We start from the raw sequence: 14,561 nt of genomic DNA on the forward strand, positions 1-14,561 counted from the left end.
ATTTGACTTGACCTTTCAAGAGATAATGGTCAATGCGAGGTCCCCGCCTAACCTCTTTCAAGCACTTCATCTGGCCTTCATGTATTCTTTGGCCTCTGATAGATGTTACCTTGGATCAGCCACAGCTACATATTTGGAGCTTGTTTCCAGCAGAAATGTTTCCAGCAGAAATCATATATGAGGGAATCTTTCATTATGAACCAAATAAACCAATGCCACTGTACCCCTGAGTGGACAAGTGCTATGGACGGCATCTTATATTAGTACCCCTGAGTGGTCAAATGCTATGGACATCATCTTATATTAGTACTCCTGAGTGGACAAATGCTATGAACAATATCTTATATTGCTACTAGTAAAAGAAAAAGCGCCCAGAATCAAAAATACTCAAGGCTCTCCTTTGTTAGCAAAGAAAATACAATTTTTTGTCATTCTTGCTGGTTTTGTCCTGCTGTGCCCCTTGAGTCTAAGCAGAGGGTGTGCCCGTACTCCCCGTGAGCATGGTAGTGGGAGTGGCTACAGTGGAGCCTGTGTCGGACGGCACGGGAGGATGAGATGCACTGATGCCATGTCGACGGAGGAACAGCACAGATAGACCGTGCCACCGCGGCTGCCAGCAACACGCCGCCACCATTCCCCCTCTCCTCCCCTCCCTTCTCTGTTGCTATGGAAACTGCTCTCTCTATCTCTGTCTCTCTCTCAACCCTTTTTCCTCTCAGCGGTGAGGCGCTCCTGTCTCCGTCTTTCTCATTGTCTTTTCCCGTCCACGTTCGCTCCCTTCCTCTCAGTCTCTCCCTACTGTAGTACTGTAGGTGTGGGTGCCTGTATTTCATGTTAGGCGCACAGAGTGGGATTTTGAGGATTAGGAGTGTGTGTGTGGGGAGGGGGGGGGGGCACAGAATTCTCCACCATTCGATGACCACATCATCATCCAATCACATCGCAAATAGCACCATCCCGGCTCTGGCCAATGGGAGGCTGGGACTGGGGTACAAGCAAAACCGATGCAGCTCCCTGGAAACTGCAGGTGGGAGGCATTTCAATAACAGCGCCTTGGAGCGGTACCAGATAGCATTACACTTCAGGCTCCCTTAAGCTACAACCTGAGAGAGACTGCACCTCATTTATGGCTCGCAAATGAGTCCAAACATATAATGATCTTACACTGTTATTCTCATTTGGTCCGTTTGATGAGATCTGCCATTGGTGGGGATATATAAAGACAAAATGTCAATGGGTGTTGAGATAAATCAGGATAATTTGCTGCCTTTCACATTTAATGGGCCATTTTGGGCCCATTACACAAATAATTCATGTGAGACTAATTGAAATATTGATAACAAAGCTAAAAGAAATCACTCCACGAGATGAAGTGGATTCATTACAATGTCCTTTTGGATAAACTAACATGTTTGCTCCTGGTTAATGTTAGAAAAGATGAATTATATAACACGTGTATGTGTTCAGTATATGTTTCACACATATCATTAGTAGTCCTACCATGTTTTTGCCCTGCTATTGATGACGTTTGCGTTGTGCCGTCTGTCATGGCAATCAGAGCTGATCTGTTTTGTCACCTCTAGGGGGCGGTGCAGCACATAGTTATCAACCAACCTGGACCAGGTCCTGGCTAAAGCCAAAACCAGATCACGTAACGTTATTGCACCCATTCTGGCACATAAAACATGATATATAAGTGCACGTTTCGAGAAAATGATAATAAAGTTGATTTCCAACGTTTTGCAACGTTCTATTAAAGAACATTGGCCTTTAATTGCATGACTGGTAAGGACACCTACTGTGTGGAGGAGATTCCCAATGTCCACGGGCCCAGTAGAACAGTAGATACAATTTCTTTTGTTATTCAATCTATGCTTGGAGGTTCAATTACATACACTTAGTTGCAGCTGACCTTTAAGTAGCTGCCTATGAGCGACATTAAATCAGACGAGGCAGGGTCACAGGGAGAGTAATAAACGTTTTTTAACACAGTAATAAATTATATTGGAGGGACAGGGAAAAGATTGTGGAAACGCTGACGTAAGTGGATGGGCTTTTGATGGTCAACGCGTGCGCGGGGCGCACTGGAAGCGACCACGGATTGGTGGAGAAGCGAATGTGGAGCAGATTAGGAAACTGCGCCTAGGGGGACGCGGAGGGTGGCGCCTCAAACGGCATCTTGGCTCATCGCGGTATTCCGTTCCCCCAGACTCCGAGCGCGCATACGGAGCCATTCCGGCTCCGCGCACAGCAGTTTCCCATCCCACAGAGGGAGGAGTCTGGCATTTCTGGAAGCCGGAGGAGCAGCAGCATCGGACGCAGCGTAAAAAACTGGAGCAACGGTGATAGAATACAGTCTGTGGACTACGATATACTTATATTTCCAGCACCCAAATGACACATGCATGGATGCAAATTTAACGATTTAAGTATGAAGGTCTTTGATTTACGGTCGGGAAGCTGAGTTCTTTGCAGCCGTGTTTCATGTGCGGGGATAAGCCATCTGTTAGTGGAGTAACGTTAGCTAGCGACGTTGGGTGTGCTCAGTGCAATAACGGCGCTAGCTGGCTATTTCAAACGGTAGCTATAGCTAACACAAACCCATATAACGTTAGCCAACCATTTTAGATAGCAAGTAAGCTAGCTTGCGGGGGAGCAAGCTGCCTATTCTGGCATCTGCATCAGCAAAGAAGAGGTATCTGGTAGGCGTTATCCACGGTACTACCGGTGGGCATTTCGTGCAAACGAGTGGAAAAATCTCCTCGCCCTCGTCTCTGGTCGTCGGATTAAGCTGCCGGGGAGAGGGAGAAGGTGGAGAGGGAGAAGGAGAGAGAGAAGGTGGAGAGGGAGAAGGTGGGGCCGGAGAGTGTCAAGACGCGCTAGCTGGCGAGCGCTAACGTTGGAGATCCATTGGTTTTCCAGTTGGGAAATTCACTTGGAATCGGGAATTGTTAGACCATTGGAATTCTGAGGATCCATGACATTCAACCCGCCTGGAAGGAAATAGCGCTTCACACACCAACACTAAATCAAATCGTGTGGGGTGGATTTCACAGGGATCGCATCCCTGTCTGCTGTGGACCATGGCGGACGACGATGTGCTTTTCGAGGATGTTTACGAGCTATGCGAAGTGATTGGGAAGTAAGTGTCAGCGTTTCCTCATAAATTGGGACAATAAAAACTACGCGCGTCCCGGTGTGTATTGTGTGTTGATGCTGCTGCCTTGCTGCGCGCGCGTGTGTGTATGTGCATAGGGAATGGATGATGTCTGTCTTTTTATGGATGCAATTGCCTGGGTCACCCTGTATGCCAGTTTGACGGGATTCACATGTAAATGTTGTCACACAGAATAAGGCCATGCTCTCAATCTATCCGAGGATAATGTGCAGGAAGCTCTATCCTAGGTTGACTAGCTCAGTGAGCGATGGTGAAGGTCTATGGCGCGTCCTCTGATTGTGTCTGAATGAGGTGGTTTGACAATGAGTGAGTCGCTCACTGTGCATTCTTCAGAGGAGTTCATAAGCTATAAAGTTTGAAGTTGTGCCACTAGATAGTTGGACATCACCTTACAACACAAGAGAGCCATATGTTAGCTTATTGTCACCCTCGCAGTATGGGGTGCTGTGCAGGTTATACTCCACCCTGCTTGTGAGTTGTCGGGGTGACAGTAGCCTGAAATCAGCCTGTGAAAGGATACGGCACCGGAGACAGACTGACATCACCTTGGAGACTCAGGATCTTTTTTCCAAAATGGGGGAAAAAAAGATTTCCAGAATAGCCTGAAAACAACTGTCTTCCGGCGGGAGGAGTGCTAGGTTAGGCTGAAATACAGGCTATCAGGTTTTCTATTCGTCTACACCATCTTGTGCTCTACACCAAATCCAAACCCAGGCGCTGGAAATTATTTCATCCGGAACAAGGTTATCTGAGGTGATGGTAATTTAATCTTTAGTAGTCTTGACTACTAGGCTAGGTTAATATTTCTTTTTGACATAGCACACAGCATACTTACAACAATGCAATTTTCCATACCGTCCCATTTCTCAGCTGGATGTCAGTGCTGTGCTGACCATAAGATTTCAGCGAGGTGAGTAGCCAGCCAGGTAGTCCGCCAGCCAGGCAGACAACTGCTTCCCTCAGGCCACCCCATCCCCCTTCAAGCTCAGTGGAGATGACATGCTCTCCTTGCCCCCCAGGCACAGCTCTTTGTGTGGGGGGGTCCCTCTGCCCTGCTTTGCTTCTCAACCACTGGTCCAGGGTCTGTCGTTCCTGGCTCTGTCATTATGAGCCGTGTAGCAGTACAGGTCCAGGATCTGACCTGGTACGTGCTCAGGGGGCCTTGGTGGAACCATTATGACAGGGTCATCAGGCTGAGGTAGTCGGACACCTACGGTATCATCCTACTGCTACCAGTTGATGTCTGTGTGGTCATAACCATAGGTCACTCACCATGCTTGCCCACTCCTCCTTATTGGACCAGGGTGTAAATGGTAAATGGACTGCATTTATATAGTGCTTTTATCCAAAGCACTTTACAATGACGGCCTCTCATTCACACACGTACACACACCAATGGTGGCAGCTGCCATGCAAGGTGCTAACCTGCTCATTGGCAGCAATTTTGGGTTCAGTACCTTGCCCAAGGACACTGTCGTCAGGAGGAGCTGAGATTCGAACCACCAACCCTACGACCATTGGACGACCCACTCTACCTCCTGAGCTACAGCTGCCCCCCCCCCCCCGTACTGTGTTCGGAGACGTATAACTTACATGAGCTTACTTACAGTTGCAAATTTAGCCGAACTAAAGTCTATCTTGGGCTGGCTAGACAGGAATGGCAGAACTAGGCTCCATGACACAGAACTCTTGATTTTTGAAAGCCAGAGAAGATGAAAGTTAAACCTCACACCTCACAAAGTTGAACCTCACACCTCACCAGTTTACAGACAAAGAGCTCCGAAGCACCCCGTCGCGTCTTCGGGGAGGAGGAGGGGGGGGGGGGGTTCCGCTCCTGGAGCTCTCCGGCGCCGTTTTTTCCTCAGCCGAGGGCGGGGAGCCGGGGCTTGAGGGAGGCTCAGGGAGATCAATGCAGACGGTGTTGGTTCGGAGGGACGGCCCTGAGGCTGGGACTATAACTAACGCCAGGAGACACTGCAGCAGCAATCCGGGGGCTGAGCCCAGCAAAGCAGAGCTCCTCTCCCCATAAACCACTCATCCTGAAGTAGCGGAAGAAACAGAATTCATCGTCGTCTCGCGTTCTTCGCTCCCTCAGACATTTCTTTTGTCCTCTCATTCATACCAGACGTGTCGGATGCGACCGGGAATAGCTGGTTATTTTTTCCCGGCGGGGTTTGTCTTCTTAACTGCAGACCCAAGGCTGGCGTTACCATGTGGCTGGTCGGGTTCTTGTCAAGTGGCGTCTGCGCTGTGTCAGGCCAGGCGGCGGCGTTATGATTGACTGTGTTTTGTTGTGCAATGTTTCTGCTGTCTTCCGACAGCCGCAGTGGAAGCTAATGAGCGTTTTGAGACCCTGTGGCTTCATCCAAAGACGACATATAAGCCTAAATGGAGGCTGGACTCCCTTTGATTGGGTAATGAGCCCGAGGTGGAAGTTTGTGGTTTATAAAGGGAAGTAGACTGCATGTCCGCTCACTTCCTCAGTAATCACTGGAGTGGGCTGATATCTTCCTCATAAAGAAATGAGATTAGCCTAATCTAACAAACCTCTCCAGGTTAGCCTAATCTAACAAAACTTCTCCTGGACACAGGTCTGCTCTTCCATACTGTCCAGCACTGTCTCAGGTCATCTTGGTGTGGACAGAGCCTCAGGTCATGTTGTGTTGTCAGAGCCTTGAGTCACAGGGAACTTTCTGGAATGCGGCATCCAGACCTTTTATTTTTGACACACGTGGCCAGTTGACCCTTGACCTCTTCTCCTTGTGAGGTCATGTCCATTAGACATCCCCTCTCTGTTATGCCCCTCCTGCTGTTGTCTCTGAACTGGTGTTGGAGGAGGGGTTGGGGGGTGTGTGTGTGTGGGGGGGTTATTGTCAGGAGACTCTAAACTGAATCTTATTGGCTGTTCAGAATATTTATGCTCCTTGGTGTGTAAGCCTACTAGCTTTACAGCCGCTGGCTGTGGATGAGTACCTCCTTCCTCCCAACTTCCCTGAGGCGCAACCATCCAACCATCCATCCTGGAGATGACATCATCTGATAGAAGTGCTCCTGCACCGTGTTCAGTAAGATCCCGCCAGTTAACTTACAAACAGACAACTTGCTCAGAGAACTTCGGGTTTAAACCGGGCTCGGCCCTACAAATGCAGCCAAGCCCGTCTACTACAGCTTGTTTTTTCATTTGACCGCTAGCGAACGTTGCGTGTAAGAAGGGGTATGTTATTTTTTATTTATAATGCGCCCCCCAACCAACTGTTACATCAGCCCGGTGTGCAGCCCAGGTACAGAAACAAACAAAGAAGAACAGAGGACTGCAGAGACGCACAAAAGAATCTACATTTAAGACACGACAAAGACATCAATTAGGGGGTCACGCCTCTTGATTCCAGACCGCCGGCGTGCAATCTAAAATCACACTATAATGCCGGCTTTGTTTGGTAATGCGGGGTCTTAAAGGCTATAGAGCAGGGTCTCTGTAAAATCATTGGGGGAAGGAAGGATTTATTTTAAGGATATTGAAACAGGGCCCAGAACGGAGACAAGCCCTTATCCCCTCACAACTCTGTTGGGAGTTCAGTTCAGCCAGATTCAAACACAATTAAATTGCTTCTCTCCTCTCCTTTCCTCTCCTCCCCTCTCTTCTCCTCCCCTCTCCTCTCTTAATTAATAAACAAAGGTGTACCAGTCTGTCACATTGTCCTCCAGCAGGGCTGAATGCCCTAGTGTGTGTGTGTGTGTGTGTGTGTGTCATCAGTGAACCTACTACCACTGCTTACTCAGCCATTAGTCTAATGTTATGAGGGTGCACTTTCTCTTTCACAAAGTCTTACTTTTTGAGAGACTGATGAACAGGACCGAGTTACGCAATCTTGATTATTAGGCCACAGGCCAGCAGCTCCAGTTGGGATGTCGAGGCGTGGGTAATTTGAGCCGCCTCTGTTCATAATGACTCTGCATGGGATCGCAATGTCGCGGAGTGCAACCAGAGTCACACGAGCGCCCCATTCCGGCTCCGCCGCGGTGCTCATTAGAGCCGGGGAGAATTCTGGGACATGATCGGAGCGTCTGGCCTGGTGAAGTGCTCGCTGCCCTCCTGGCTCAGCAAAGGCTCCACTAATTAAACTCTCCAGATCAGGCTGGCGTTTGAATCTCATTGATCTTATCAAATGTATTTAAAGAGCAATCCTTTTCCCAGAATGCTAGTGACACAATAGTCATTTCCCCAGAATGCAGAGTGGCTAAAACTGCATTGGACACGCTCAACCAAAAGTAGGCCTAAGTACATACAGTAGCTAGACTAGGCTTCCACAGATGTGTTTTCCAGTTTTCTGGACAGTCATCAACGGTATTGTATCCCAGTCAGTCGCCGAGAGAACGTTGTTACAACTGGCTCCGCGGAACGTCTCCAGAAACTTCTATACAGCATAGAATAGTGTTCTCTTATATCTCATTTCTCTCTCAGGCGTTCACCTATGCTTGTCCTGTGGGCAGAAAGTGTGTGGTCAGCTGAAAACGGAGACCAGGCTAGCGGGAGCTCCTCAGGTTCATGCTTACCAGTGGCGTTAAAGGCTGGTCGGGGTCCGGCCCGCTCTGAGGTGATTTCGACTTCCGCGTCCGCTTGCTCAAGGACCCCTGGGCGTCCTCCCAGGTCGGGTTTCCTCCGAAAACCTCGGAGCCTGTCGCTTCCCCCCGCTTGTCTCCCTCTTCGTGGCTCTGTCTCTTCGCCTCCTGTAACCCGCTCTCTCCTCCGCTGCCCGGCCGAGGCGATCGATGATCTGAAAGAGCGGCCTTTGGTCCAGATGTGTCTGACTGGCCTAATTGGTGCCCAGGCTGCACAGTGTTGCAGTGCAACCTTAACTCCCGTGTCAAACCCTCTTAATACGAGTCGCTTTGGCCTCTCCTATGTCTCTGTCACTTTGGTTTTCAATGTTCTTCACTGTTGGAACAATAAGCGCTTTCTCACCAGGAAGCCCTCTCCCCCGAGGTACAAGTCCCCTAGAACTCCCTATCCCTCTAGAACTCCCTATCCCTCTAGAACTCCCTATCCCTCTAGAACTCCATATCCCCCTAGAACTCCCTATCCCTCTAGAACTCCCTATCCCTCTAGAACTCCCTATCCCCCTAGAACTCCCTATCCCTCTAGAACCCCCTATCCCCCTAGAACTCCCTATCCCTCTAGAACTCCCTATCCCTCTAGAACCCCCTATCCCTCTAGAACTCCCTATCCCCCTAGAACTCCCTATCCCTCTAGAACTCCCTATCCCTCTAGAACCCCCTATCCCCCTAGAACTCCCTATCCCTCTAGAACTCCCTATCCCTCTAGAACCCCCTATCCCTCTAGAACCCCCTATCCCTCTAGAACTCCCTAAAACTCTAGAACTCCCCATCCCTCTAGAACTCCCTACCCCCCTAGAACTCCCTATCCCTCTAGAACTCCCTATCCCTCTAGAACTCCCTATCCCTCTAGAACCCCCTATCCCTCTAGAACTCCCTATCCCCCTAGAACTCCCTATCCCTCTAGAACTCCCTATCCCTCTAGAACTCCCTGTCCCTCTAGAACCCCCTATCCCTCTAGAACTCCCTATCCCTCTAGAACTCCCTATCCCTCTAGAACTCCCTATCCCTCTAGAACTCCCTATCCCTCTAGAACTCCCTATCCCCCTAGAACTCCCTATCCCCCTAGAACCCCCTATCCCTCTAGAACTCCCTATCCCTCTAGAACTCCCTATCCCCCTAGAACTCCCTATCCCTCTAGAACTCCCTATCCCTCTAGAACCCCCTATCCCTCTAGAACCCCCTATCCCTCTAGAACTCCCTATCCCTCTAGAACCCCCTATCCCTCTAGAACTCCCTATCCCTCTAGAACTCCCTATCCCCCTAGAACTCCCTATCCCTCTAGAACTCCCTATCCCTCTAGAACTCCCTATCCCTCTAGAACTCCCTATCCCTCTAGAACTCCCTATCCCTCTAGAACTCTCTATCCCTCTAGAACTCCCTATCCCTCTAGAACCCCCTATCCCTCTAGAACTCCCTATCCCTCTAGAACTCCCTATCCCTCTAGAACCCACTATCCCTCTAGAACTCCCTATCCCTCTAGAACTCCCTATCCCTCTAGAACTCCCCGTGTAGATGGCGTTCAGATGGCGGGGTAGAAGTTCTCTCCCCCCGTGCGCAGAGAGACTCGCCTGCTATATCGAGGCAACGCGAGAGAGAAAATAACTCATTCTGGGACTTCTGTCAATGGGAAATAGGATTTATTTTACAGCAGATGTCTTGGCTACAGCAAGACTTGAACTAGGAAAGCAGTTTGGTGTTTACACATATGGTATTTATTCAGTTTAGTTAGAAATCCCTGCAATGCTCTAAGCAAACACAGAAGTGTTTTGGTTGCGATCGTGGACTTGTCAACCTCAAGTCCGTCTATGGAATTAGTCTAAAAAATTATTTTTTCCAACAGATGTCTTAGTTACAACAATATTGAGTTATGAAAGCAGTTTAGGTGTTTTTTTTTTTTCAGTTTTAGAAAATACTTTTAGAAAATTAACGTGATCGTGAAACACGGATGCTTTCTTTGCGCAGTGAATTTAAACATGGCGCCGTTGAAATAAAACTTTGACAGTAGGCTCTTTACTCAGCTAATCAGAAATGTTCAGCATGACCGCTCCACCCACAACGTACCTTTCCCCGGGAAGAGTACTGCCTCGCGAGCGGGGGCTTTTTGGAGGGTATTAAGTCCCCCGCGAACCTGCATGTAGACCCCGGCCCCTTTGGTGTGAACACGGAGAGTTACCCCCAAAGGTTCATAGTTCGGGGGTAAAAGTACCACGCCGAAAAAGTGTCAAAGGGTGGTACTTTTCACATAACCGGTAAATTAGCCTCAACAAACAGACAGGCTACTCATAGTAGTCCAGCCTATTGGGCCTGGCGGTTTGGTTTGTTTTCCCCTACAGTAGTCTACTAGGACACACTGCGTTTTAGCCACAACGCGCCTGAGAACAGTCCAGGCATCAGGACCTTGGGTGACGAACAGCCTCCACATTCCTTTTAAGGAGTGTCTTTGTGTCTGGCTGTGAGGGCAGCCTGTGACGGCTGCTATGATCCAGTCTGGTACTTGAGAGAGAGTTGACAGAGAGACAGTGGCGTTCTTGTTTGAGGAACACAGATGACGATATGAATGGATCAACAACGCTGTGTGTTGGGCGTCTTACGTTGAGGCTGAACGTCAGTAGGAGTCGACCTCATTTTTTTAAATCTTTGAAATTAATTTCAAACATTTCTCTGTTTTTCCCTGGTTATAGTTTGCTCTACCCTAGTCACGTGACGTCAGACTTTCGAGATTTTGTTTAGAGACCGACTGGTGAGTCTAGCTCTGCCCTGTCCCCGCGGGTCACCGCAAACCAGCTCATGTCTGGCTTCTCCTTCTCAGCATCTCTCCCTTGGATGTGAGGTAACGGGAGAGGACGATGGCGGGGTGCTAACAGCTAACGCTAACACCGCAGGGGAAGGGTGATTTACAACCTGGGGAGGGGTTGGGCATATAAGCACAGCTGTGCCTATGTCCTCAAAGCGCGCCCGCCTCCCCCTGCCACACACACACACACACACACACACACACACACACACACACACACTCACGCACGCACACACACAGCTATCTTCCCAGAGGCTCAGTGCCTGGTCAATTTTCGTCTGAACTGAGGAGATGAATAGCAATTCATTTTCATAAATTGAAAATTAACAATCATCCTATCTGGGCGGGAGGACGTGTCGACCGGTGGGTTGAATTTCAATCAGTTTCCCGCAGAGGGTTGAGATGGAGTTGACCCCCCAACTCCGCCTCCAGGTCACAATGTGGAGATAATGAGAGGTTTATTGACCCAAATATTAGTCTGGTCGCCAACAGACGATGACTCCAGTCCGCCCCCCCCCCCCGTCTTCCTATTTCACTGCAGATTTGAAGACCTCTTCTCTAAATTGCTTATAGCTTGAGAGGTGGAAAGAAAATGTTTTGGGGCCAATCTTTCTCCCTCCCCTCCTCCTCCTCCTCCTCCTCCTCCTCCTCCACCATCTCTCTCTGTCTCCCTCCCCCCTCCATATCTCTCTCTCTGTCTGTCTCTAAATGAGAAAAACAGCTGTTGTAAGGCCTCACTTTAACCCCGGGGGGCTGCTGGGGTGAGGGAGTTTTAGGGGGTCTTGGTGCCTCACAGACTGAACTCTGTTTCGTGTGGGTGTGTGTGTGTGTGTGGGGGGGGGGGGTAATCAAGCATGAGTTAATAATTATGGCAGAGGACAGGCCACTTGGTCAAACCGCCCAGCTATGACACACAAACACACACGCGCATACACGCACGCAAACACACACACACACTTTGTTTTTATGTACGTGTGCCCGGCTTCCAAAGCCTGCGTCGATTTGTTCTCGATTCAACTCCGGTGGTCCTTCCCCGGACCGTGAGACCTCCTCGTAAACACGCTCTCCGCACGCCCAACTCCGCCGAGCGTCGTCATCGCGCCGGAAAAAAAGGGCGGGTCCTACCCGGGGGTCCACGTCGCTGCCGATCGGAGCTGGCCCTGGGAAATAGGGCTGTATATCATCTTGGATTTCGCGATACGATACGCATCACGATACACAGGTCACGATTCGATACGTATCACGATACAGAGGTCACGATACAATACGATACGATACGATACGTAAGGCGATACACACATCATTTACTGAAAGATTTTAAGTGTTCAAGACTGAAAACTGAATGGCTCAAATGCACTATATAGATAACTCAAACTCAATGACTGGACAGAGAGCTAGCTAATAAATATTTTACATTTGATATCCATGCTTTTTAAACTGTCAACATTGTAGTATTTATGGTTTTTCAAAATTATTTATATGTATGCTTTTTTAACTTAATATTGTAGAATATGCTTTTTAAACTGGATTTAAAAATGTAAATCAAAAAAAAAAAAAAAAGTTTTTTTTTATTTATTTTATTTTTATTTTACAGCGCCCGGCTGTATCGATACTCCGGGCTGAAAGATCGATACAGTATCGCGAGACTACGTACCGCGATGCATCGTTGTATCGATACAATCCTACAGCCCTACTGGGAAACCCCCGTGCCTCCTGCAGAGTCATCAGACACGGACCTGCATCCCGGGTGTAGCCTTTGACCCGGAAGACAAAACCCAGGAGTTAGTTAGTCTTGGCGAGTTTTGGGGGAAAACGTGAAAAGGATATTAGTGAAAGACTTTACATGTGAACATGAATCCTTACCTACATGTATGTGTTAGTGTGTGTGTGTGTATGTTTGCTTTTTCTGCCAATGCTTTGCCTCTGCAAGCTTGTGTGTGTGTGCGTGTGTACGTGCTTGTGTGTGTATTTGTGTGCTTGCTTGCATGTGTGTGTGCTTGTGCGTGTGTGTGTCTGCAGTGTAGATCGCGCTCCACCCCTCTGTGCCAATGTCAGTCCCAAAGTCATATTCAAATCAAATCAAACTTTATTTGTATAGCGCATTTCATACACAGTGAAAACACAATGCACTTTACAGAGAGCAATGGGAGGGTGGGCATATATTGGGATATACGACCTTGCCCAAGTTTCCCAGCCCGCCACCCTGCTGCCCAAAACTACCCCTACCTCCCCCTCTCCTCCTCCTCTTCCTCAAGGCCGTAGCTGTGCTATTCCGCCCCACCTCTGTAATGGCTTTTATTTTAGCCCTGACAGCTGGCCTGCTCACCACCCCTCTGTAATAAGCAGGCGTGGATGCTAGGCTACGTAGCTAACCGCTAGGGTACATAGTGCTAACCGGTAACCACACTCTGCAGGTCCAATATTACTATATATAAGCTAGGCTACATAGCTAATGGCTAGGCTACATGCTGCTAACCACCCACTGCAGATCCAATATTATATCACACACACACACACACACACACACACACACATACACCCAAACCTGCAGCATGACCAGGGTACAGGGTCCAGGGTTGTGCCCAGGATCAGCGGGTATTGGCGCGTTCTACTGGTTGGAGTCGACCAGGAGTGGCTCCGTTGCTCTGCCTCTGACAACACAGGCCACCCACACGCACACACACCCCTATTTGAACTGCGCTTTAGGGGGCATACTTCCCATAGTATTTATGGGAATACTTTCTTTGTGTGTGAGTGTGTGCTTTCTCTGAGGGTGTTGTCTGTGGTGTGTGTGGACAGTATGAATTAGTAACTCACTCTGTGGTGTCTCTTGCAGGGGTCCCTTCAGTGTGGTACGACGCTGTATCAACAGGGACACGGGACAGCAGTTCGCTGTGAAGATCGTGGATGTGGCCAGCTTCACCTCCAGCCCTGGCCTCAGTACAGAGGGTAAGACCCACACACACACACACACGCAAACTCAAATACACACACACACACAAACTTGAATACATACATACATACACGCTCACTCACACACGCAAACTCAAATACATACACACACACACACACACGATGGCTGAGCAACACAGGACCCTCCATGTATGTGACACCAGCTTTGTGTGTGTGCGTGTCGCGTGTGTGTGTCTATTTATGATGCATTGCTGCATGGTATGCTCTGCCATGTGGTTTTGTGCTGGGTCATGCTGTTCCGTGTGTTCGTGTTTGTCTGTGTGCGCTTATCTGTATGTGTGTGTGTGTGGTGTGGGTGTACGTGTGTGTGTCACACTGTGACGGCCGTGCCCCGGGTCTTGGCGTGCACGGCGCGCCATCTGTGAGGCTCCGCTCGGAGAGGTGCCTCAGAGCCAGGGACAGGAACGTAAGGGGTTGTGGAGGGGGGGGCAGGGGGGGCAGGAAGGGGACGAGTGAGTAGAAGACTGACTTGGAGAGTGTTTGTTGTGTCTCCTCCATCCTCTCATCCAGCAGTAAACAGCTCCTGATAGGTTAACCCAAGGTACCTCCCGCCTCATTGGTTAACCCTGGGCCTGGTGGATATCCCTTCAGCCTGATTGGTTAACCGCGGGCCTGGTGGATATCCCTCCAGCCTGATTGGTTAACCGCGGGCCTGGTGGATATCCCTTCAGCCTGATTTGTTAACCCTGGGCCCGGTGGATATCCCTCCAGCCTGATTGGTTAACCGTGGGCCTGGTGGATATCCCTCCAGCCTGATTGGTTAACACCGGGCCTGGTGGATATCCCTCCAGCCTGATTGGTTAACCGCGGGCCTGGTGGATATCCCTCCAGCCTGATTGGTTAACCGCGGGCCTGGTGGATATCCCTCCAGCCTGATTGGTTAACCGCGGGCCTGGTGGATATTAGGGCTGTATATCATCTTGGATTTCGCGATACGATACGCATCACGATACACAGGTCACGATTCGATACGTATCACGATACAGAGGTCACGATACA

The 14,561-nt window shown here is 49.4% G+C and overlaps 1 protein-coding gene across 4 annotated transcripts in view; it reads left to right on the forward strand.

Moving 5' to 3' along the window:
- Positions 1 to 2,336: 2,336 nt before the first annotated feature.
- Positions 2,337 to 14,561, forward strand: part of LOC311321353 (peripheral plasma membrane protein CASK-like) — a 49,171-nt gene continuing 36,946 nt past the window's right edge. For all 4 annotated transcript variants that reach the window (XM_084453313.1, XM_084453315.1, XM_084453314.1 and 1 more), the window contains exons 1-2: positions 2,337 to 3,142; positions 13,426 to 13,538. In XM_084453313.1, coding sequence (XP_084309439.1) covers positions 3,084 to 3,142; positions 13,426 to 13,538 — 172 coding nt within the window. In that variant the 5' untranslated portion in view covers positions 2,337 to 3,083. The remainder of the gene's footprint in view (positions 3,143 to 13,425; positions 13,539 to 14,561) is intronic.

This window comes from Borostomias antarcticus, assembly GCF_949987555.1.
Source record: "Borostomias antarcticus genome assembly, chromosome: 19".
Lineage (NCBI taxonomy): Eukaryota > Metazoa > Chordata > Actinopteri > Stomiiformes > Stomiidae > Borostomias > Borostomias antarcticus.